The sequence below is a fragment of the Grampus griseus genome, assembly GCF_964374135.1.
Source record: "Grampus griseus genome assembly, chromosome: 13".
Classification (NCBI taxonomy): Eukaryota; Metazoa; Chordata; class Mammalia; order Artiodactyla; family Delphinidae; genus Grampus; species Grampus griseus.
Genome location: NC_139007.1, coordinates 73,738,243 through 73,763,922, shown reverse-complemented (window position 1 = coordinate 73,763,922; position 25,680 = coordinate 73,738,243). Strand labels below are relative to the sequence as shown.

At 40.4% G+C, this 25,680-nt stretch overlaps 1 protein-coding gene across 1 annotated transcript in view; it reads right to left on the bottom strand.

The window, feature by feature from the left end:
- The window catches only part of MTHFD1L (methylenetetrahydrofolate dehydrogenase (NADP+ dependent) 1 like), a gene marked incomplete at its 5' end in the record, with an annotated part of 196,300 nt that overhangs the window by 142,098 nt on the left and 28,522 nt on the right, over positions 1-25,680 (bottom strand). The window contains 4 exons of the mRNA XM_082669412.1: positions 1,279-1,415; positions 15,651-15,824; positions 18,556-18,653; positions 20,197-20,285. Coding sequence (XP_082525538.1) covers positions 1,279-1,415; positions 15,651-15,824; positions 18,556-18,653; positions 20,197-20,285 — 498 coding nt within the window. The remainder of the gene's footprint in view (positions 1-1,278; positions 1,416-15,650; positions 15,825-18,555; positions 18,654-20,196; positions 20,286-25,680) is intronic.

Below are 25,680 nucleotides of genomic sequence, written 5' to 3'. Positions count from 1 at the left end.
AAGAAAGTTCACCCTACGTCCCACTATATAATTTAAGGACTTTGGTCTCTTTGTTTAAAAGGGGGGTAAGCAGAATACAGCAAACGGCATTACAGCAAACATGAGATTCTTTCGTTAATTTATTATTAGATCTATGTGGCTATGTTTCACCTAAACTGCACATGCATTTAAAGTACCAAAAACTTTCCTAAATAAAATCTACCTGATCAACAGACTTCCACATTACAGACTTCTGTCAGTTTATTTTAGTTAATAGTATATATGATTTATCATGCTGCTTATCCCCCGAAATAGTAAAGTTATTACATTAAAAAGACTTCTCTATCCTAAAACAATGATACCTTCTGTGTCCACATCATTTTACAGTTGACCTTATTTTTATACACTATTTTGCCTCACGATAATCTGGGAAGCCTAGTACTATATACCTTTTACACTTTTACACACGCGGCTCAGAGAAGTTATGACTGGCTAAAGGTCACACAGCGGTAAGAGACACAGCCACAAATAAAACCCCAGGCTTCTTGTCCACATCTAGTGTTCACTGCACTACATAATGTATGACATTCTAACAGTACTTAAAGTTAGGAGTTGTTAATATTTGTAACAGTAATATAAATATAATACTGCTAAAAACCACAAAGTACCGAGAACAAGCAGTAATTGTAGCAGTAAAGGCTATTATAAAGTGAGCTGAAGAATGATTCATGATAAATCCACGAAGCAAGACTAGTGACTGTGGAGGTGCCAGATCGCAGCCCAACCACAGCCACAGAGGAAGTTCATTGCATCTCCCGGTCCACAGCCGGTTTCCAGAGCTCCTTGGGGCCCACGCAGCAACTCCAATGACATGAGGCTTGGGGCTGACCTAAGGGATCTCTTAACGGTTTGGATGGAAAGACCTTTTAGCTTGGCTGGGATGACAAAACACCAATATAAACAGCTGAGTTTCAAAACCGCTCGGCAAAGAAGGTACTGATGAAATGGAAGGCTTTCTGCTCAAGGCTGGAGTCCCGAGCGAGAGCCCAACCATCACTCAAGGGAAGCAAGGGAATCGGCTTCCTGAGGGGCTCCGCTGAGACCTCCCCCCTGAAGCTCTCTCTGCGGGAGGATCATGCTGCGGCGACCTCCTGAATGTGCAGGGGGGAGGGGGACGGGGGAGGGCTGCAGGAGTGCATGTAGAGATGAAATGTATCAGTTCCTCTAGTAAGCTGTAACTCCACGATTGTCGGTGATAAATTTTGCCCTGAAAAACATACTAGTTGTTAAATAAACTACCTTTCACTCCAAAAGTCGGTCCTTGAGAAGGCTGCCTCAGACAGGCAAAGGAGTTGATATTCAGGTGCGCAGTCAATGCCTGCACGAGCCCAATTGTAACTGTACTTTTCCCTTCTCCCAGAGGGGTGGGTGTGATCCTGGTGTGGGGGAAAAGGAACAGTAAATTTAATATTTTCTAGACAACCTATGCACAGTCAATCTATGGTACAAGAACCAACTCGGAGGAGACTGAGAGAGACCAGGCCACTCCAGAATCATTGAACCATTCAACTTCTTTGGATCTTTTTATGGTCTACCCACATCACAAAAGTCCGCGCTTAAGCTAAAATCAAGATATAGACATATCTTTACCGAGAGTGCCAAGAAAGAAAAGTTAATTCAGCACTAGTGCCAATAACACTATCAACTTCAAGAAACGGCAAAGAATTATTCATCAAAACGATTTAAATAATTAAGCTGATGTCATTTTCTTGCTGATGGATAATTTGGCATTTGTTCTTCCAGGGCCATTTACCAAGGGCATTAAGTGGGCACGAGGCCTAAGTCAACGGTCCAGGGGTGGTGAGGCATGGCCAGACTCTCATTTTGGAAGGGATTCTAATGTCCCCATTCATCCATCTCCTTCTAGATATCAGTGTCCGGGGCTTGTCCAGCCATGTTTAAACACAAGCTGTGCCGGAGGCTCATTACCTCCAGGGTGGCCCATTCATTTCCTGACAGCTTTTACAGTGAGACAAGTTCTTTGTCCTAAAGAGGAGATATCTGCATTCCTGTAGCTTCCTACAGACACACTCAGCCTCTCCCTTCCAGTATTGGGAAGGAGTAAGTCCACAGCTCCTAAGCACACTCAGGAGGTCAAGTCTGCTCTGGGAGCTCACTGTTGAGCACACACCCTACAGAGCCAAGCATCAGAGGCTCACATCAAAGAATTAAGTAATGGGACAGGCGTCTATTACATTCCCAAGTAAAGACCCATGAAATTGCTCCTTGGCATATCCTAACCACTGTTACAAGTTTAAAAACTTCTTTTGCCTTACAATTTAGTCTTCCGTGGGTTAGATGCTGTGAGCCAGATTGTCTAGGACGCTCAACCAAAACAAAACTGATGACAGAGTTTTCTGACCCAAAAAACCCAGCGATGTGACCACAAAGAAGCAATACAACTATCTCCGTCCACCACAGCAATACAATCAATCACTCTTTCAGCAAATATTTCTTAAGTGCCACTGTGTCCAGGTAACTAGACCCCGGGGACACAGTGACGACCACACTGGACTCCACTGCTGACCTCACAGAGCTTATGGCCGATGGGAGATGTGGAGAGATCAATGAGCAGTTACAATGAATGTGAGAAACGCTGAGACAGAGGAAACAGGGCAATTACACTATATTATGAGAGCACACAGGACGATCCAAGTAGACTTGGGACAGCAGGGAAGGCTTCCTGGTGGAAGTAACATCTAAGCTGAGATCTGACAAATGAATGAGAGTTCGCCAGATAAAAGGGAGGGTGGGTTTGGGGTAGTTAATATGCTAGGTTCTCTGCTTTATATTTGTTGGGTTAATCTTCATTTGATAAACGAGGAAGCTAAGGCACAGGAATTTTAAGTATCCTGCCCAAGGCCACACAATTAGTAAGCAGTAGAGCTGGAAATTAAACCCAGGCAAGTCATCTGACTTCACTAGGTTATTTCTATGGATGGAAATCATTATCGATAATGAGTAATTTAAAGCATGGGAATGGGGACGATCAGCCAGTGGAGGGAACAGAGTACAAAAGGGATAAAGACAGAATTGTTAAGAACATGGTCTCTTAGGGAATAGCTAGAAGAGAGCAAAGGGAAACTAAGAAGGAGCAGTATTAAGTTCGGGAAACCCTGACAGGAGGCAGAGGTGTGACAGGGGAATCTTCGAAGGGAGCCATGGAAGCATCCCCAGACTCAAATGCAGTCCAGTGAAAAGCGGTCACTGGATGGAGCAACAAGGAGGCCACTGGCAGGGAGCTAGTGATCCCACTGGAATGCTCCTCGGTGACGTGCACTTCTAACCAAGAGCCACAGGCATCACGATCTTACGTAAAGAAAATGCAGGTCAGATGTAGGGTGGATTGAGTACTGTACTGGTATTTACTTCTTGCAAAGGAAGAGAGGCTTTACTTAAATGTGTCACATGAAGGATTAGATTTTCATCCCTAAGGATATGCTCACAATGCTGCTGGCGAGAGCCAAAAGCAGACACGCCCAGAGATGACCTCCCAAAAACTCCAGCTAGGCGTCCAGCTCTTAATGAGAAACACAGGACTGCTGAGCGTTCTGCCAACTGATACAATTCAGGAAAAGCAGAAAGGAGGAAGTATTTACGGGGAGCAATCAAAGGAGAGCTACCAAAAAAATTTTATTTCACCTCAATTCCTACATTTGGCATCAAAATCTGGCTTAATTGTCGTCTCACGATCCTTAGCTCACCTTCCAAACTATCAAGTTGACTGAGGAAAGAATAAGCACCACGTTAACCTAATTTCTTCTTCTGTAAGAGCCTGGAGTTTATGGAAATGGACCTGGGGGTTCTGCTCATTAGCTTCCACATCTTCTCCTAGGATATTTATCTGCTCCCTCCAACTTCCCACAGGACTCATTTCGTGCTTATTATCTAACTTTTCAGGGGGCATTAGGACTACAAGTTTGCTGAGGTGAAAGACTATTTCCATTGCGTTTCTGTCACATGTCCAGGCATAGATGAGCAAAAAACATTAGAAAAAGAAATGACACCTTTTCTAAAACAAATGTTATTCACTGTCAACTACAGTAAAAACGAATTGAACGAGTTGGAGATCTCCCAGACATCTCCAACTCAACAATAAGACCCAGGTCCACTCAACGACCAGCAAGCTACAGTGCTGGACACCCTATGCCAAACAACTAGCAAGACAGGAACACAACCTTACCCATTAGCAGAGAAGCTGCCTAAAATCATAATAAGGTCACAGTCACCCTAAAACACACCAACGGACATGGTCCTGCCCAGCAGAAAGACAAGATCCAGCCTGACCCACCAGAACACAGGCACCAGCCTACACAACCCACTGAACCAAACTTAGCCACTGGGGGCAGACACCAAAAACAATGGAAACTACAAACCTGCAGCCTGTGAAAAAAAGACCCCAAACACAGTAAGTTAAGCAAAATGAGAAAACAGAGGAATGCACAGCAGATGAAGGAGCAAGATAAAACCCCACCAGACCCAACAAATCAAGAGGAAATAGGGAGTCTACCTGAAAAAGAAATCAGAGTAAGGATAGTAAAGATGACCCAAAATCTTGGAAATAGAATGGAGAAAATATAAGAAATGTTTAACAAGGACCTAGAAGAACTAAAGAGCAAACAAACAATGATGAACAACACAATAAATGAAATTAAAAATTCTCTACAAGGAATCAATAGCAGAATAACTGAGGCAGAAGAACGGATAACTGACCTGGAAGATAAATAGTGGAAATAACTACCGCAGAGCAGAATAAAGAAAAAAGAATGAAAAGAATTGAGGACAATCTCAAGAGACCTTTGGGACAATATTAAATACACCAACATGAGAATTATAGGGGTCCCAGAAGAAGAAGAGAAAAAGAAAGGGTCTAAGAAAATATTTGAAGACATTATAATTGAAAACTTCCCTAATATGGAAACGGAAATAGTCAATCAAGTCCAGGAAGCACAGAGAGTTCCATACATGATAACTCCAAGAAGAAACACGCCAAGACACATATTAATCAAATTATCAAATGTTAAATGAAAAGAAAACATAGTAAAAGCAGCAAGGGAAAAACAACAAATAATACGCAAGGGAATCCCCATAAGGTTAACAGCTGATCTTTCAGCAGAAACTCTGCAAGCCAGAAGGAAGTGGCAGGACATATTTAAAGCGCTGAAAGGGTAAAACCTACAACCAAGATTACTCTACCCAGCAAGGATCTCATCCAGATTCGATGGAGAAATTAAAAACTTTACAGACAAGCAAAAGTTGAGAGAGTTCAGCACCACCAAACCAGCTTTACAACAACTGCTAAAGGAACTTCTCTAGGCAAGAAACACAAGAGAAGGAAAAGACCTACAATAATGAAACCAAAACAACTAAGAAAATGGGAATATAACATACATATTGATAATTACCTTAAATGTAAATGGACTAGATGCTCCCACCAAAAGACACAGATTGGCTGAATGGATACAAAAACAAGACTGAGATATTTGCTGTCTACAAGAGACCCACTTCAGACCTAGAGACACATACAGACTGAAAGTGAGGGGATGGAAAATGATATTCCAGGCAAATGGAAAGCAAAGAAAGCTGGAGTAGCAATTCTCATATTAGACAAAATAGACTTTAAAATAAAGACTATTAGAGACAAAGAAGGACACTACATAATGATCAAGAGATCGATCCAAGAAGAAGATATAACAATTGTAAATATTTATGCACCCAATATAGGAGCACCTCAATACATAAGGCAAATGCTAACAGCCATATAAGGGGAAATCGACAGTAACACAATCACAGTAGGGGACTTGAACACCCCACTTTCACCAATGGACAGATCATCCAAAATGAAAATAAATAAGGAAACACAAGCTTTAAATGATACATTAAACAAGATGGACTTAATTGATATTTATAGGACACTCCATCCAAAAACAACAGAGTACACTTTCTTCTCAAGTGCTCATGGAACATTCTCCAGGACAGATCATATCTTGGGTCACAAATCAAGCCTTGGTAAATTTAAGAACATTGAAATCGCATCAAGTTTCTTTTCCGACCACAGTGCTATGAGAGTAGATATCAATTACAGGAAAAAATCTGTAAAAACTACAAACACATGGAGGCTAAACAATACACTACTAAATAACCAAGAGATCACTGAAGGAATCAAAGAGGAAATCAAAAAGTGCCTAGAAACAAATGACATGAAAACACAATGACCCAAAACCTATGGGATGCAGCAAAAGCAGTTCTAAGAGGGAAGTCTACAGCAATACAATCCTACCTCAAGAAACAAGAAACATCTCAAATAAACAACCTAACCTTACACCTAAAGCAATTAGAGAAAGAACAAAAAACCCCCAAAGTTAGCAGAAGGAAAGAAATCATAAAGATCAGAGCAGAAATAAATGAAAAAGAAATGAAGGAAACAATAGCAAAGATCAATGAAACTAAAAGCTGGTTCTTTGAGAAGATAAAGAAAGTTGATAAACCATTAGTCAGACTCATCAAGAAAAAAAAAGGGAGAAGACTCATATCAATAAAATTAGAAATGAAAAAGGAGAAATAACAACTGACATTGCAGAAATACAAAGGATAATGAGAGATTACTACAAGCAGCTATATGCCAATAAAATGGACAGCCTGGAAGAAATGGACAAATTCTTAGAAAAGCACAACCTTCCAAGACTGAACCAGGAAGAAACAGAAAATGTAAACAGACCAATCACAAGCACTGAATTGAGACTGTGATTAAAAATCTTCCAACAAACAAAAGCCCAGGACCAGATGGCTTCACAGGGGAATTCTACCAAACATTTAGAGAACAGCTAACACCTACCCTTCTCAAACTCTTCCAAAATATAGCAAAGGGACGAACACTCCCAAATTCATTCTACGAGGCCACCATCACCCTGATACCACAACCAGACAAAGATGTCACAAAGAAAGAAAACTAAAGGCCAACATCACTGATGAACACAGAGGCAAAAATCCTCAACAAAATACTAGTAAACAGAATCCAACAGCACATTAAAAGGCTCATACACCACGATTAAGTGGGGTTTATCCCAGGAATGCAAGGATTCTTCAATATATGCAAATCAATCAACGTGATACACCATATTAACAAATTGAAGGAGAAAAACCTTATGATCATCTCAATAGATGCAGAAAAAGTTTTTGACAAAATTCAACACCCATTTATATTAAAAAAACCCAGAAAGTAGGCATAGAGGGAACTTACCTCAACATAATAAAGGCCATATATGACAAGCCCACAGCCAACATTGTTCTCAATGGTGAAAAAATGAAACCATTTCCTATAAGATCAGGAACAAGACAAGGTTGTCCACTCCCACCATTATTATTCAACATAGTTTTGGAAGTTTTAGCCACATCAATTACAGAAGAAAAAGAAATAAAAGGAACCCAAATCAGAAAAGAAGAAATAAAACTGTCACTGTTTGCAGACGACATGATACTATACATAGAGAATCCTAAAGATGCTACCAGAAAACTACTAGAGCTAATCAATGAATTTGGTAAAGTAGCAGGATACAAAATTAATGAACAGATATCTCTTGTATTCCTATACACTAATGATGAAATATCTGAAAGGGAAATTAAGGAAACACTTCCATTTACCATTTCAACAAAAAGAATAAAATACCTAGGAATAAAGCTACCTAAGGACACAAAAGACCTGTATGCAGAAAATGATAAGACACTGATGAAAGAAAATAAAGATGATACAAACAGATGGAGAGATATACCATATTCTTTTATTGGAAGAATCAATATTGTGAATATGACTCTACTACCCAAAGCAATCTACAGATTCAGTGCAATCCCTATTAAACTACCAACGGTATTTTTCACAGAACTAGAACAAAAAATTTCACAATTTGTATGGAAACACAAAAGATCCCAAATAGCCAAAGCAATCTTGAGAAAAGAAAAACGGAGCTGGAGGAATCAGGCTCCCAGACTTCAGACAACACTACAAAGCTACAGTAATCAAGACAGGATGGTACTGGCACAAAAACAGAAATATAGATCAATGGAACAGGATAGAAAACCCAGAGATAAACCCACGCACATATGGTCACCTTATTTTTGATAAAGGAGGCAAGAATATACAGTGGAGAAAAGACAGCCTCTTCAATAAGTGGTGCTGGGAGAACTGGACAGCTACATGTAAAAGAATGAAATTAGAACACTCCCTAACACCATACACAAAAATAAACTCAAAATGGATTAAAGACCTAAATGTAAGGCTAGACACTATAAAACTCTTGGAGGAAAACATAGGCAGAACACTCTATGACATAAATCACAGCAAGATCCTTTTTGACACACCCCTTAGAGAAATGGAAATAAAAACAAAAATAAACAAGTGGGACCTAATGAAACTTAAAAGCTTTTGCACAGCAAAGGAAACCATAAACAAGACGAAAAGACAACCCTCAGAGTGGGAGAAAATATTTGCTAATGAAGCAACTGAAAGGATTAATCTCCAAAATTTACAAGCAGCTCATGCAGCTCAGCTACAAAAAAACAAACAACCCAATCCAAAACTGGGCAGAAGACTCAGACATTTCTCCAAAGAAGATATCAGATTGCCAACAAACACATGAAAGGATGTTCAACATCACTAATCATTAGACAATTGCAAATCCGAACTACGATGAGGTATCCCCTCACACCAGTTAGGATGGTCATCTCAAAAAATCTACAAACAATAAATGCTGGAGAGGGTGCGGTGAAAAGGGAACCCTCTTGCACTGTTGGTGGGAATGTAAATTGATACAGCCACTATGGAGAACAGTATGGAGGTTCCTTAAAAAACTACAAATAGAACTACCATACGAGCCAGCAATCCCACTACTGGGCATATACCCTGAGAAAACCATAATTCAAAAAGTCATGTACCAGAATATTCACTGCAGCACTATTTACAATAGCCAAGACATGGAAGCAACCTAAGTGCATATCGACAGATAAATGGATAAAGAAGATGTGGCACATATATACAATGGAATATTACTCGGCCATAAAAAGAAACGAAATTGAGTTATTTGTAGTGAGATGGATGGACCTAGAGTCTGTCATACAGAGTGAAGTAAGTCAGAAAGAGAAAAACAAATACTGTATGGTAACACGTATATATGGAATCTAAAAAAAAAAAAAAAAAATGGTTCTGAAGAACCTAGGGGCAGGAGAGGAATAAAGACGTAGATGTAGAGAATGGACTTGAGGACACAGGGAGGGGGAAGGGTAAGCTGGGAGGAAGTGAGAGAGTGGCATGGACATATATACACTACCAAATGTAAAATAGATAGCTAGTGGGAAGCAGCCGCATAGCACAGGGAGATCAGCTCGGTGCTTTGTGTCCACCTAGAGTGGTGGGATAGGGAGGGTCAGAGGGAGACGCAAGAGGGAGGGGATATGGGGATATATGTATATGTATAGCTGATTCACTTTGTTATAAAGCAGAAACTAACACACCATTGTAAAGCAATTATACTCCAATAAAGATGTTAAAAAAAAACAATTAGTAAAGTTTGTCCTAAGTCATTAAAAAAATAATAGTCTGTTCATTAAAAAAAAAAAAAAAAAAGGATAACCATGGTCCATTTGTTGTTTCCCATTACACTTGACTGAGGCAAATAGTTCAAAGTCCCTGGCCTCTTGTAAATACCTTTGTTCTGCTCTGCAACTAAAGTAACTAGAAGAAAACTCACAGATATTTAGATAGTTGCACAAGGCAGAAAATCACAATCTTAGAAGAATCAAAAGAAGTTATTTTTACACTGACCAAAATGGTTTGTAACATTAAAAAATAAACTAAAATAAAATCAGGTATTTGGCACTCTAGAGAAACAAACAGTGATGTGAATATTTTCCTTTAATATGAAATTCAGTCTGTTCACACTTTGAATTTGGGCTTCTTTTTTAACTGCTGGGTCCAAGCGATTCAGAAAAATTCTAAAAACTTTTGCATGGAAATCAGTAAAGGGTGGATGGAGACCCATTCGGCATACACTTTCAATGCCCTGCAGCTGCACTCCGAGTCAAGTTCTCAAACAAATTCCTTTTCATTAGTGTAACTAGGAAAATATGTAAAACTCAGGAGACCCTAAGATTCTTTTGGCATATTTCCCTGAACAATTCCCAATACTTTTCATTTTGTCAGGCAGAGCAAATAAAGTGATGTGTAGGTGTAAATACCATGTGAAGTGTAGCTGATGAAATACAGATGATTCTGATGGAATAAGAAATTCTGAAGTTTGAAGAATAGCATTTTAAAATGAATTAATCTGTTTTGCATTTGGGTTATTAATAGTAGAAGGTTTTTTTAATCCCATGGTTTTATATTTTAATCCCACTGTTGATATATTCAAATCACATTTATACATGAATTCAAACGTGCAATAATATTTTATTATTTAGCTTTACTGAAAAATTATTTGGGCATTTGAATTCTTCTAAAGCATGAGAGAAGACTTATGTTATAGTATTCAGGGATAAAAGCAGGACACAAAATGGTATTTATGGCATGATCTCAATGTGTAAAAAGGACAGATGCAGAGATACAATCCTGGAAGGAAATATAAAAATTTTGAATACTTCTGTGTAATGAGAGATTTCGTTTTCTCCTTCTTTTTACTTTTCTTTATGCTAAATTTTTATTCAATGGGTCAATATTATTTTCAGATTAAAAAAAAAACTTTCAGAAAAAAGGAAAAAATCATTTAATGGACTGGTAATTTATATTTCTTTTTTTCCCTAACATCTTTATTGGAGTATAATTGCTTTATAATGTTGTGTTAGTTGCTGCTGTATAACAAAGTGAATCAGCTATATGTATACATATATCCCCATATCCCCTCCCTCTTGGTCTCCCTCCCACCCTCCCTCCTATCCCTCTAGGTGGTCACAAAGCACAGAGCTGATCTCCCTGTGCTATGCAGCTGCTTCCCACTAGCCATCTATTTTTTTTTATTATTTAAAAAAAATTTATTGGAGTATAGTTGATTTACAATGTTGTGTTAGTTTCTGCTGTACAGCAAAGTGAATCAGTTATACATATACATATATCCACTCTTTTTAAGATTATTTTCCCATAAAGGTCATCACAGAGTATTGAGAAGAGCTCCCTGGCTATACAGTAGGTCCTTATCACTTATCTATTTTTTATATAGTAGTGTCTATGTGTCAATCCCAATCTCCCAATTTATCCCTCCCACCCACTTTCCCTCCTGGTAACCACAAGTTTGTTTTCTACATCTGTGACTTTATTTCTGTTTTGCGAATAAATTCATCTGTATCATTTTTTTTTAGATGTCACATATAAGTGATATCATATGATTTTTGTCTTTCTCCATCTGACTTACTTAACTCAGTATGACAATCTCTAGGTCCATCCATGTTGTCATGAATGGCATTATTTCGTTCTTTTTTATGGCTGAGTAATATTTTATCTTTATTTGTGGTATATATGTACCACATCCTTTTTCTTTTTTTGAGTTCTGCTTTTTTTTTGAGTTTTTTTTTTTAACATCTTTATTGGAGTATAATTGCTTTACAATGGTGTGTTAGTTTCTGCTTTATAACAAAGTGAATCACCTATACATATACATATATCCCCATATCTCCTCTTGATCCCACCCCCCTAGGTGGTCACAAAGCACCGACTTGATCTCCCTGTGCTATGTTGCTGCTTCCCACTAGCTATCTATTTTACAGTTGGTAGTGTATATATATATGTCCATGCCGCTCTCTCACTTCCTCCCAGCTTACCCTTCCCCCTCCCCATGTCCTCAAGTCCATTCTCTACGTCTGCGTCTTTACTCCTGTCCTGCCCCTAGGTTCTTCAGAACTTTTTTTTTTTTTTTTAGATTCCACATATATGTGTTAGCATACGGTATTTGTTTTTCTCTTTCTGACTTACTTCACTCTGTATGACAGTCTCTAGGTCCATCCACCTCATTACAAATAACTCAATTTTGTTTCTTTTTATGGCTGAGTAATATTCCATTGTATATACGTGCCACATCTTCTTTATCCATTCATCTGTCGATGGACACTTAGGTTGCTTCCATGTCATGGCTATCGTAAATAGTGCTGCAATAAACACTGTGGTACATGACTCTTTGAATTATGTGGACGGGTAATTCATATTTCTTAAGAAGCTGCAACCATGCGTATAAGGGCTTGATAATGTCACTTTTCCATAACTGACCTGACAAAAATTAAAGGTGATTTTATTTCAAATGAAGTTTTCATTTTAGATTATAAATGATTGTTTTGCTGTTTTAAAGTGATTTCAAACATCCAGCTATCAAAAGATTAGGTAACAAAGGCAGTTTACACACTTAAAAAATATTTCTTGTTGTGTTGGTGAGGGGAGTTCATTCCTCTCTTATAGAATACACTGTTATATGTCTTTTCTAAAAACCTCCAAGCTCTGAGACAGATGCATATATACATCTCAAAATCCTACCCTCACAGCTTCTTTTTCTTTTTTAAAAAAAATTTATTTTTTTTTTTAATTTATTTTTGGCTGCATTGGGTCTTTGTTGCTGCACGCAGGCTTTCTCTAGTTGCAGCGAGCGGGAGCTACTCTTCGTTGCAGTGCGTGGGCTTCTCATTGCGGTGACTTCTCTTGTTGTGGAGCATGGGCTTTAGGCGCACGGGCTTCAGTAGCTGTGGCACGCGGGCTCAGTAGTTGTGGCTTGCGGGCTCAGAGCGCAGGCTCAGTAATTGTGGCGCACGGGTTTAGCTGCTCTGCGGCATTGGGGATCTTCCCAGACCAGGGCTCGAACCCGTGTCCCTTGTGTTTGCACGCAGATTCTTAACCGCTGCGCCACCAGGGAAGCCCCAGCTTCTTTTTCAATGCAGGTGAAAGCAACACAATTTGATTTTTGTTCCTTCATAGGTCTTCGTTATGTAAGGGAATTTATACCACAATTTCAGAAAAAGAACTGTTGACGTCCTTGGGTTAAATCTGTACTTGAGAATTCAGGTTTAATTTTGGCTTCTACGTATGACATGGCAGCCTGGCTTCTTCCGATCAGTTACACACATAAAAGCCAGCAGAGACAGAGTGGAATGATGTTCTACTGGGTATGGACCAACACGTAGTGGCAATCTAGGCGGCTAGGCTGGAGGTCACTCTCTGGCATGTGGCTGGAGGCCAGGTTATGACTTCAGGTTTGGAATCTGATAACAATACCATCACAGGTTTTGTTTTACAAGTATCAATTCTGTGTTCCCAGTGAAGGGCAGGGCCTTGTCTAGATTTGTGCTTTTATTTCCAATACTGACAAGCCCCAAACAGTAAATCACAGCCCTTCCATGTGAAAAATGGCTGCATGGCTCATCCTTCGTAAACTGAGACCACATCCTCCTGAGTTTTCCTAATTATTCCTACCTTAAACAGGGTGAGAAAACCAGCAAACCCACTTACCAAGAGCACCTAAATCCTGGAAGAAGGGAAGCAAATCTGTGGATAAGATGTTAAATTTACTTCTGAAGTTCTTAATGTCTCAGAGTTAATTTATTCACTGTAAACAAACTTGCGTGAAGCACACTTCCAGAAAAGCAACACTGACCGACTAGATGTTTCCTCCAGACTCTGGGACCCAGGAGTACCCACCCCCTGCCGTCAGCCAGCTCCTTTCACAGATCTAACCCCCCAGAGGGTGTCTCAGGTGAGGCCACATCTCCCCTCAAAGAGGTTTCCTACAGCTCAGTTATGGGGACATCAGGGCTGGGGTCCTAGGCTGAAGAGCATCCCATTAGGATTGGGAATCCAGCTGCGGTGAACCTGGAAGTCTGAGAGAGGTTTAAGCCACAGGCAACAGAGGTGCTGCAGCAAGGTATGAATTCCTTAAAAACACAGCCACCGAATGACTCTAGCTGTCCATCTCTCTTAGAAAACAGTAACAGAAGGAGATGGGGAAAGAGGAGCTGGGGGGTGGGATGGGGGGTGAGGTGGGGGGGGCAGAGGGAGGCTAAAGGAAAAAGGGGAAGAGATATGAAGAAATTATTATACCATTAAAGAGGTGATATTATGGATGCTATCTTGCTTTATCTGTAGTTTTATCTTTATTTGTAGGTATGAAAAATTGAATTCATCTCTAGGGATTGTTCCTAAGCAGATTATTGGATAAATGCACAAATATGCATGCCCATGGTTGTTAATTTCAGCACTGCTTATAATGGCCAAAGATGGGGAACAATTTGAGAGCCCATCAATAGAGAACTGGTTAAATAAATTGTGGGACATCTCTATGATATCTTCAAACCTTTTTTCTGCCTTAATACACTTGAAGAAGAATGAGAAACATGCTTTACTATCAGTGGCTGAGCCACAGCTATGTTTCTTGGTGCTGGGAAGATGTGTAGAATGGAACCCACCCTCATCCCAGGCATTTTTACCACCCCCCCAAGCCCTATCCCCCAGCACATTGAAGAATCTGGGATGTGAGCAGTAGCATGTCAGGTAGTCATGCAAAATGATAACATAGCTCTATCCTGACTCCCATGGAGCTAGGTATACAACATATTGTTAAATAATCAAGTTGCTTACAGAATAGCATGTGTACAATGATCTCATTTATGACAGACTGCCTTTGTGTCAAGATGGTCTCAAATGTGAACAGCCATTTATACTTTCTTGTTTTTACTTTCTGTATTTTTCAAATAGTTTTACAAGTATGCATGACTTTTATAACCAGAAAAAGAAATAAAGCACTTACGTGAATAATCAGATATGTAAAAACCAAGCTAACTATAAGTCAGGTCCAGTTACAAAAATGTCTCTGCCTGTTAACAAACAGGGTTTTGTGCCCCAAGCCTTGGCCTATATATCATTAGTAAGTCAATGCAATGACATTTCAAGACAACAAAGGAAGTTATACAGTCTCCTAATGCTCCCTTGCATGCTCCTAATGCTCACATTAAATAAATATTTGAAATCCCTTGTTTTCTATTGTTTTTCAGCTGATGAATGTATTTCTTTTTTTAAAAAAGAGGCAAAATAAAGCAAATGGCTCCTTTTCACAAAAACTGTGCATCTGCCTTTTGTAAAACGAGCAACACAAATGTAAATGGCCCAATATTAATTCTGAAATGCAAGAAAGAGAGATGAGTTTTTGTAACGCAAATTCATAAATATTAAGGATACTAATCGAAAAGTCTAAGTCTCACACAATGATCCGTTCATTTTCCAATGTTATTTCTAAGTAGGAAAACAACCCATTCAGCTCAAAATATTTTACTTTCAATTCTTATTTTAATTTTTATCATGAAAAGCGAAATGAAAAATCCAAGGCAGAACCAGGGTGATCAAAACACAATATGGGAAACAAAAAGCGAAGTCCTGGATTAGGAACTCGTTACACTGTATATTCTGTGGAGGAGACTCATTTGTTTTACACTGAAAATAAAAGCTTACCTCATGTCAAATGAAGGACGGCCAAGGGAAATGGACAAAATAATGTCAGGGTGGAGAAGAGGATGGATTTGAGGGGTGTGGTGACAGATACAAACAGGGAAGAGAGTTTTATAAACGTCTTCTCAGTAAGAGATTTTAAAAGTAGTCTTACCCAGCAACTAAGACGTATTTTCCATCTGCTTGATCCTTTAACCTTTCTAGCAGGGACAAACGGACTTTGGCTTTGCTTTTGCCATAGATTTCAATTTCATCTGCAAGCAACCCTATCTCCTTGGCAAGGATATCCACAGCTTTTGGAGTCTGTGCTCTTGAAATCTCGATATCACTGGGTGGGGAAACATAAGAGGTAAGAGAGTCTGCTCAGCTTAGGTGGTCGCTGCTTGAGTAGAAAACAGCCGTACACCATGCCAACAATTAGATCCAATGGCTTTGTGGTCCTTTTTCCCAAGTAGGATTAAGTACAACTGCTAACAATTAAAGTGCGTAAGAAAACGGTACATTGCTTTAGATAGAGAAGCAACTCTTAAAAGATTCTAGAATTCTTCCCAGGTGCCAGGATACACCTCTGCCATAGGAAAGAAGATGGATTATTACCATGTGTCCAAAGGCCACCCCTCAAGATAACTCCACGATAGAGCACAGTGTTTTTTATGGGTCATCGTTGAATTCCTTAACCAGGAATAGAGGGCTTATTGCATAATGCTTTATTACTGGGCTAGCCACATGTGTCTCTTGGCAATTCAAAAATGTGGAAATACTCTTTTGTTTTATCTGTGTCCATATTTTCCCTCTCAAGTCAAAAATCGTATTTCAAAATATTTCATTAATTACATAACTGTCGGTAAATGGAGCTAGTGCCCGAGGCTCGACTTCAGACACAGGAAATTTTAGGAACTCCAGAGTGTCGCTGGGCAAACAACTCAACTATTCTATTTCACTGGTTAAGATGTGCAAGCTGCCGCTCATCTTAACAGGAGTGCTGTGAAAATCAAGACTTCTCAGAGAGAGCCTCTTGGGGCTCCTGAGCTCAGCCGCTTCTTTCTTCGGGGGTCTGGCCCCTCCGTCCGTCTGTGACTTGGTCTTGAGGGCTGATGTGTAACAATGCAGCAGTTTCCTGATTCACCCTGGGGCCCCTATCTTGCGGCGCAGCGGTCTCTCCACTGGTAGGCAGCCCCCTGCTCTATTTTTTCCGCAGACAATCTCTCAGTCCTCATACTACCCTATGTTCTCCTCCATGACCCCATGGAGCCTGACTCTGGTGCAAGAGGTAACAGTAAACCTACTTCCAATGCCCACTAGAGCGGGAGAGGGGGAAGGGTGCCTCTGCCCAGATGTGGGCGGAGCTCTGTACCTGCAGCTAGGTAACCCCTTCCCCAGGTCCACCTACATTGTCCTTTCTGATTCTTCCCCCACCAACTGCACCCCAGCCTTCACTGTCCGTGCTCCCACTTCATTTCGCCTTCCTGAGTACACCTTTTTTTTTCTGTTTCTCTCCTCCCACAATCTCCTAAATTGAAGAGCCTACTCTTGCAAAACCTCCACGGTTTTCTCTTCACTAGCTTAAGAGTGATGGTGACATCATTTTGATTTTCTGAGTGATTTATAAACTCCTCAACCTGCCTTTCTTTCCCCAGTGGCTGCAGGAATCAAATTTGGTTAAGCAATTTAGGGGCTTTTCCCGCCAAGTGGAACTTATTTGGATTTGCACACAATTTGGCTGAATCCTTCTCAATTTTTTTTCCGCTCTCTGTAAGTAGAATTCACTCATTGACTTTTAAATATGAAGGTTCTATAACAACATAAGTAACCTCAAAAACTATTTTATGAAACAGATTGCACAACTACAGGGATGATATTACAAAGAACATTCCTTGGAATTTATGTATTAATGAACACAGAAGATAACTAAGACGTTTAGTCTATTTGAGGTGTGAAAACATAGCTTGGAGGGTTTCACCAGCCTGGTGGGTATAATCGAAACTTAGTGTTGGGCTGTGGCCCAAGGAAACAGAGGTCAATTCTGAAAAGCAACTGGTTATCAAGTGAAAAATGAGTCAATTCCGGGTGGTGTTATCTCCTACATCCTGTGTATTCCATGCTGGCAGACAGCATCACCTGGTTAAGCGCTGGACTTATGGGCGTCCTGTAGGAAGGGGACTGGGCCAATTCACAGGAGGAGGGGTGGCCATGGGGGATTCACTACGAGGCTGGAAAATGCATTTGCCTGGCTCAGATAGCTTATCTAGCGAATTGTTCCAAAATCACATGCTGAGACTGTCCTGCAGTTTGTATTTCCAAATTTATACAGAGGGAATATGTAGCTTCCACTTCACACTTCATTAAATACCACGCTGAAGAAAATATCCATCTGGACCCTCCCAGAGTGTCCTGTCAAGAGAGCAGATACCACCACGTTCTGAAGAAGGCAGAGCTCCGGTCCCACGTCTAATGGCGTTTGGTTTGGTTGGTCATTTACCCGCAGCGTAGAAACCTACAAGGCCCTGAAGACGAAGCTGACGTGTGAGTTGGGCATTTCTAACACTGAAAAGCGTATTCCAAATATGACATTACCGTATTCTGTCAAATCTAAGATACCATTATTTTAAGAAAAAACACTGCCACTGAATACAGGGTACATCATTGACAATAAGGTGCATCCTGATTTCAGAAACTAAAAAAAATCTACATCTTAGAACTGACAGAATATGGTCAACATGTTCATTATCATTTAATTTTGGAGGAATTAAATGACAGAAAAAAATGGTGCAGCAGGACTTCCCTGGCGGTCCAGTGGTTAAGACTTCGCGCTCCCAATGCCAGGGGCATGGTTCGACCGCTGGTCAGGGAAATAAGGTCCTGCACGCTGCACAGCGTGGCCCCCCCCAAAAAAAAAAGAAAAAGAAAAAAGAGAAAAAATAGTGTAGCAATTTGATTAGAGAAAATTATCCACCATCAAAGCCATAACACCACAAGTTGTGCCCCCAACCAACGGGTAACTTTGGGTATCTAAGGCACTTTGGTGAGCCGATGTCAGGATAAACAAATCACCTGAATACCTTGGTACGGGGGACAGAGGCTGAAGTTTCAAGCAGTGAAGTCTCCACCTCCTGTACTGCTGCTCACGGAACCACCTCCTTCTGCTACTAACCATGTTCTTCAATAGGGATAGGAAGGAAAGCATGTTAGAAAAGTAAAAGCTGACAGGTTACACATCTAAACTATGAAAATATCGAATATCGTTCAGGGATACTGTCATGAAAAGGAGTATAAGTTGCACAGTAATCCAAGTGAACACCAGGACTAATTTTATTCACATGTAGTTAAATGTGCAGATTTTTCTTGAAAAAGAAAATGTGCGATACAAGTACTATTAAAGTTTGTATTCACTAAAGGCAACAAGTACATGGATTACAATTATAGCATCACCTCAGAGAAGAAAAATGAGGGAAATATGAGAATGCATGACAGGCTAGCTGGGATGCCCAGCTTCACCAAAAATCTGCACCATTGCAAGCATAATCCTTCTACAGTTGATATAATAGAACAAGCAAACCGAATTATCAGTGACACATATATATATATACACACATATATATATACATACACACACACACACACACACACACACATATATATACAGAAATAATATTTGCCTTTAGTTGTAATGTAACACAGATGCCTTACAGAAATGCACTACGTCCCATTTTGAAGTAAAATTTTTAATTGGGTATTGCATGTATTAAGAAAGAAATGAACTAAAACCTGCTTCTGTTTAATTAGAGGCTCAGGTTTCTCTACTGCTACTTAACGCCTCTGCTGGCCGGCACCCTCACTGCAGGCTTCAGCACCAGCCTAGCGCACAGGAGTGGGGAGCCGGAGACCTTGGGCTTTAGGTCACACAGATAGCGGTGGTTCAAAAAGATGTCCACAAACTCTTTAACACTCCTGTCTTCAAGAGATGAGCCCAATTCCCTTTCCCTGGGTTGTGAACTACATTGGTGGCTCAGTTCTAGCAAAGAAGAAAAGAGGAAGTGGTGGCATGTGACTTTGGAGACTGGGTCATAAAACCTACTGCAGTTTCCTCCTTACTCTCTCCTTTGATCCCTCATTCTGGGGGAAGTCAGCTGCCACATCGTGAGCAGCCCCATGGAAAAATCCAGGGGATGAGGAACAAAGGCATCCTGCCCATAGCCAAAGAGGATTTAAATACCACATGCCAACAGCCATGTGAGGGCGCCATCTTGACTCCTCTGGCCCCAGTCAAGCCCTTCAGATGACTACAGCCCCGCCATCTTGATTTCAACCACATGAGAGACTCCAAGCCAGAACCATCCAGCTACGCGGCTCCAAACATGTGACCCAGAGAAACTGAGATAATGTTTGTTGTTTTAAATGGCTAAATCTGGGAGGTAATTTATTACACATCAATAGATAACTAATAGAGGACCCTGATGTGCGTCCCTGCCCCATACTTGTCATGTGACCAAAGGCAAGTAACTTAAATTTTCCAAGTCTCCATCTTCTCATCTATCAAATGGGAATAACACTATCTTACAGGATTGTTCTGAGAATTAAATGACATCATGTTTGTAAAGTGTTTGACACTGTGTCTGCTAAACAGAAAACACTTCCAAATGTTAGCAACTATTCACTGAAGCTCCAAACTCAAAAATTCTCAAAACCTGTGTCAGACAAACCTGAATCCGCAGAGCGGCAGCAAGGAGACCCACGTCTTCTGCGATGGGACCAGTACCATGGACACCGGGAGAACTGCATCCAAGCTTCCCTGGGAAAAAAAAAAAGACTTTCAGCATATTGTTCCTTGTAAAATGCCAGGACGCTGAATGATGTTCTCGTTTCCAACCAAGCAAGTTAGGATGTCATGGCACAGCTACAGAAAGGTTACCAGGTAGGTCCTGGCACAGCCCTGGGGCTCTCAATTGGGCCACATATTTGGAGTCTGACTGCTTTAAAGTCTTGCCTCTACCGCTTACTAGCAATTGTGACTCTGGGCCTGTTAATTAATGTTGTTCAACCTTGTAGAGTTTTGTGAGATTTCAATGTGATATGGTAATGTAAAGTGCTTGTCATATCGTACGCATGTTTATACAATAAATTAAAAAATCAAAGCAATTTCATGTATGAATACAAAGTATTGAGTTGGCCAAAGAGTTCGTTTGGGTTTTTCCATAACATCTTACGGAAAAATCCAAACAAACTTTTTGGCCAACCCTATATAAAAAGGAGGACTAAAACACCTATAGGACAAGCTAGTTAAAGTGTTCTGTGAACGATCAGGCTTTCTTGGATAATTTTTTTAAATCCCTGTCATAAAAGTGACAGAGCCAATTTTCCATCTAAACTGAGAAATTATATTTTAGGGCATTAACTTTGAGGATTACCTGGATTTCAAACCACAGAGGCATTTTATAAGAATTCTACTGGGGTTGGCACTTAGGAAGTTTATGAAAAGTAAACATACATGTAAAATGCTTTAGTCTACATCCTCTCTTAGAGAAGAGAAATATTGCTAATGGTAACTTTTTTGAAGTAAGAAACTATTTCCTTCTTTTTCCACCACTCTACTCTTTATTTATTTATCTATTTATTTAATTTTTTTACCATCTTTATTGGAGTATAATTGATTTACACTGGTGTGTTAATTTCTGCTGTATAACACAGTGAATCAGCTATACATATACATATATCCCCATATCCCCTCCCTCTTGCATCTCCCTCTGACCCTCCCTATCCCACCACTCTAGGTGGACACAAAGCACTGAGCTGATCTCCCTGTGCTATGCGGCTGCTTCCTACTAGCTATCTATTTTACATTTGGTAGTGTATATATTGGACCACGCCACTTTTAAAAAAAAAAAAAAAATTATTTATTTATTTTTGGCTGCGTTGAGTCTTCATTGCTGCACGTGGGCTTTCTCTAGTTGTGGCGAGTGGGGGCTACCCTTCCTTGTGGTGCGAGGGCTTCTCATTACGGTGGCTTCTCTTGTTGCGGAGCACGGGCTCCAGGCACGAGGGCTTCAGTAGTTGTGGCACATGGGCTCAGTAGTTGTGGCTCACAGGCTCTAGAGCGCAGGCTCAGTAGTTGTGGCAGACGGGCTTAGGTGCTCCACGGCATGTGGTGTCGAACCCGTGTCCCCTGCATTGGCAGGTGGATTCTTAACCACTGTGCCACTAGGGAAGTCCATGACCACTCTACTTTTAAATTATCCATTTTCCTGGAATTTCTTTGCAAGAAACAAAAGTTAAGTGTTTTGTAATGTTCTATTGTCAAATGTATTAAGGGTGTTGGAAAATCATATCCCTCAGGTGTTGTTTAAAGATTAGCAACACTTCAGTTTTATAAATCATATTTAGGCAAAAGCCAAGAATCTAGAGAATGAGAGAGATTTGTTTTCTTTTCTTTGAACCACTAGAGATCTGACCTGAAGCTCTTATCCAGCCACTAAGGAAAAGAAATATGCTTCCCTCTTTCTTACCTCTATCTTTAAATGATGGAGAAATAAGAAAAAGCTACATTCTAGGATGTGATCTCAACTTATAAATGCATGTTACAGGAATAAATCACAAATACCCCTGTGAATGAAGACTATTTCACCTACAGAATTACACAGTGAATAATTTCTGCAATACTCTTAGCCACTGTCTTGCATAAAACAGAACATGGCTAAAACAAATGAAGACTTTAAAACACAACACAAAAGACACATACACTCATATTTCAAACTTTAGGAGAATCTTGTAGGGACCAATATTTCTCTTTTTGAAGAAGAGTTATCAGAATTCCAGCAATGCTTTTAGTATGTTATTTTCTTTTCCTTCTACTATATTCCATCCAATAAAATTGAGTGTAATTTTTTCATAGGAAAAAATCTAAGATGGTTATCTCAAGATGACTGGGTCAGAAGTTACTTTCTTCTTTTCTATTGTATACTTCAAAAATGTTCTATCATAACCACTGTATCATTTTTGTAGTAGGAATCAATGCAATTAAGTTCTGAATCTGGAGAAATTGAAGCAATTAAGATGGTAACTCAGTGAATCAGGAATACATTCTTAATAAATTTCTTGGCTAAGGAGAATTGAAAAAGGAAATCATTACATCACCCCCTTGCCTATGTAGAGGCAGGGCCCCACCCGGAGGGGTGTCCACACTCAGTCTGTGAGTCCAGCAGGGCTCCCATCCCAAACCAAATGGGTCTTTTCACTTCCCACTAACCACTCCCCATTAACTCACAGTTCCTTCCTCCAGGGACAAGTCAGTGAATCACTTTAAAAGATGGCCTTTCACTTATAATTTTTCTTATAATAACCAAACTTGCCACAATCGGAAAATTTAAGGCTAAAGTGTTATAAGACTTTCCCTGGAAATCAGAACAATCCTTTTCTGAAAGGAGCTGTTTTGAGGCCACCCTGGGGATTTTAGCAACTTTGATTAGCACGAGTCCTGGGATGCAGCCCAGGGCTCCCTGCTGACTTATGTGTGCTTAAAATGATGCTGTGAACTACTCTGACCCATAAAGTTGCTGTTTTGATACTGTTCTCTGGGCCCAAGTATTAAGACCAGTTTCTCCTTTGTCCCATTTGGTACATCAGAAAGTAAGTTTGAATATTAGAGTGCGCAATGGTTTTGCTTAGGATGATTTCTGACCTTTCGCAAGCACAGCATTACAAAATCACAGCCCACTTCCTTCATTTGAAATAATTGTTTTAAAAATAAAATTATTCTTATAGCTAGAAAACTGAACACTGCTATGTCCCTGTTTTCAATCTAAACATGAGACTCATGCCATCGAAGAGTGAACAGATCCAACAAGTTAGGTGTAATTGTTTTCCGAGCACTGCTTCTGGGATATCAGCCATCAAGCAAATCTCTCTGGGGATTAGGTATTCAATAAAATGGCTCTATAGAATTACCTCATCATAAATCACCATATTCTATCTATTTTTACAAGGGGGGGGGTGGGAAGGGGAACCCTGCACCATTAAGATGACCATGAAAATTTCATTATAAAGCCCTGCCTTCACCCAATCATAAGTGTATTAAAAATTCTTTTTCTCTGAAGTTTAAATAAAAGCAACTTTCCTTTTAATAATGTTTGAAAAAGATCTTCATTTGTCTAAAGTGGAAAGTTATATATAAAAGAGAGGGAAAATGCCTTTCTCCAATTTACTCATAGATTAAATGTTCATGCTAATTAAAGTTGCTAAAATTAAAAGTCTTGGACTTCCCTGGTGGTGCAGTGGTTGAAAATCCACCTGCCAATGCAGGGGGCATGGGTTCGAGCCCTGGTCCGGGACGATCCCACATGCCGTGGAGCAACTAAGCCCATGTGCCACAACTACTGAGCCCACATGCTGCAACTACTGAAGCCCGTGCGCCTAGAGCCTGTGCTCCACAACAAGAGAAGCCACCACAATGAGAAGCCCGTGCACCTCAATGAAGAGTAGCCCCTGCTCACCGCAACTAGGGAAAGCCCACGCTCAGCAATGAAGACTCAACGCAGCGAAAACAAAACAAAACAAAAAAACTTTTGACAACTGAGAAATGTAATGCTATCATAAACAGTACCGACTGGAAAACATTCATCCATTTAATCAGAGTAGCATTTTTCATCTTTGCCTTTGTGCCATCAGCCCTGTTTTTAAGTGGGATACAAGTTCAAGGAAATGTCTCTGTATCTGCAACTAACTTAAAAGTGCAATCAGGGCTTCCCTGGTAGCGCAGTGGTTGAGAGTCCGCCTGCCGATGCAGCGGACAAGGGTTCGTACCCCGGTCTGGGAGGATCCCACATGCCGCGGAGCGGCTGGGCCCGTGAGCCATGGCCACTGAGCCTGCGTGTCCGGAGCCTGTGCTCCGCAACGGGAGAGGCCACAACAGTGAGAGGCCCGCGTACCGCAAAAAAAAAAAGAGTCAAAACTGACTATCCTAGTCCAACTAGGATTCTGAGCAAATCTATAGTGCATTTCCACTATTAATGGGTTAGGCATTGATTTTTCAGGGAAAAAAAAAGAAGTTATACCCAGAAATTACATATATTTCAAAGAAGTAATTTAGTACCTGCCTTCTATTTGCTAAAAAGAGCCATTAATCCTACATTCGTATTATATTGTACCTCAAACTGCTTTATTCATGTGTGCGCTCATCTGTGAACTGAGTACATGAGCATTTGGGGAAATTCTTGAGCATCTTCCTTTCAAAGCACCCTTCAGCTCCAAGGGGTTTTTAATCTGATTGGTCGATTCTGGGAGGAGCTACATTTCCCAGAGAGGAAGGTGCATTATTTCTCTTTTTGAAGAAACAGTTAAATGAATTTCAGTAGAGCTTTTAGCATATTACTTTCTTTTCTTTCCATTGTATTTCAATAAAATTAAGTTTAGTGCTTTTTTAATGGAAAAATGTAAAATGGTTATCTCAAGGTGACTGGATCAGAAGTTACATTTATTTTCTCCTTGATACTATTCTCTACTTCACTCTGTGTTCCGGGGCTGCCTGAGTTTCAAGGTCTAGAACTCCAGTGTGGTACCGGTAGAGACCTCTGCTCCTTTTGGTCCAAGTTCTGACCAGCTTTGAGGGAAAAAACGCCATCCTCCTGGACAGTTCAGTACAGCCTCCCCTACCACATGTTGAAATTTGGAGGCCATGGGTAACAAAGAGGGTTCTCTGTCTCCCTCTGCAATTGTCTCTTGCATACACATGTCACTCAGGGTCTTGAGGGGGTGGGCTGGGTGTGCTAAAGCTCTCTTAGCCTGAGTGTCTTTCTGTGAATGAGAAAAGGGTGTCCCTACTGGCGCCTGGGCTGAGTGCCCTGGGGCTGGCGTAGCTTCAGCTACCCTGAGGGTGACCTGATGCGGTCCAGGATGTTCCTGGGTCCGTTGGCAAATACCATCAAATACCAGCACCCATCCTAAGACCTCTTCGGTTTCTAAGGGTGACTTTCACAGTGTTTTGAAGTGACTTTGTGGCTCCAAGGGAGTGCTTGAGGGGGTCACTGCAAAGGGAAATTACAAACACAGGGGAGCTAGTCTCCATTCCCATCCCTCTGGTAGCTGTGTTTTCATCTGCTTTTATGTGTTGAGGTTCACCCAAGACTGCTTTAGGAGAAAGGATTCAGCCGTTTTTTGGGATTTTTTTTTTGCGGTACGCGGGCCTCTCACTGTCG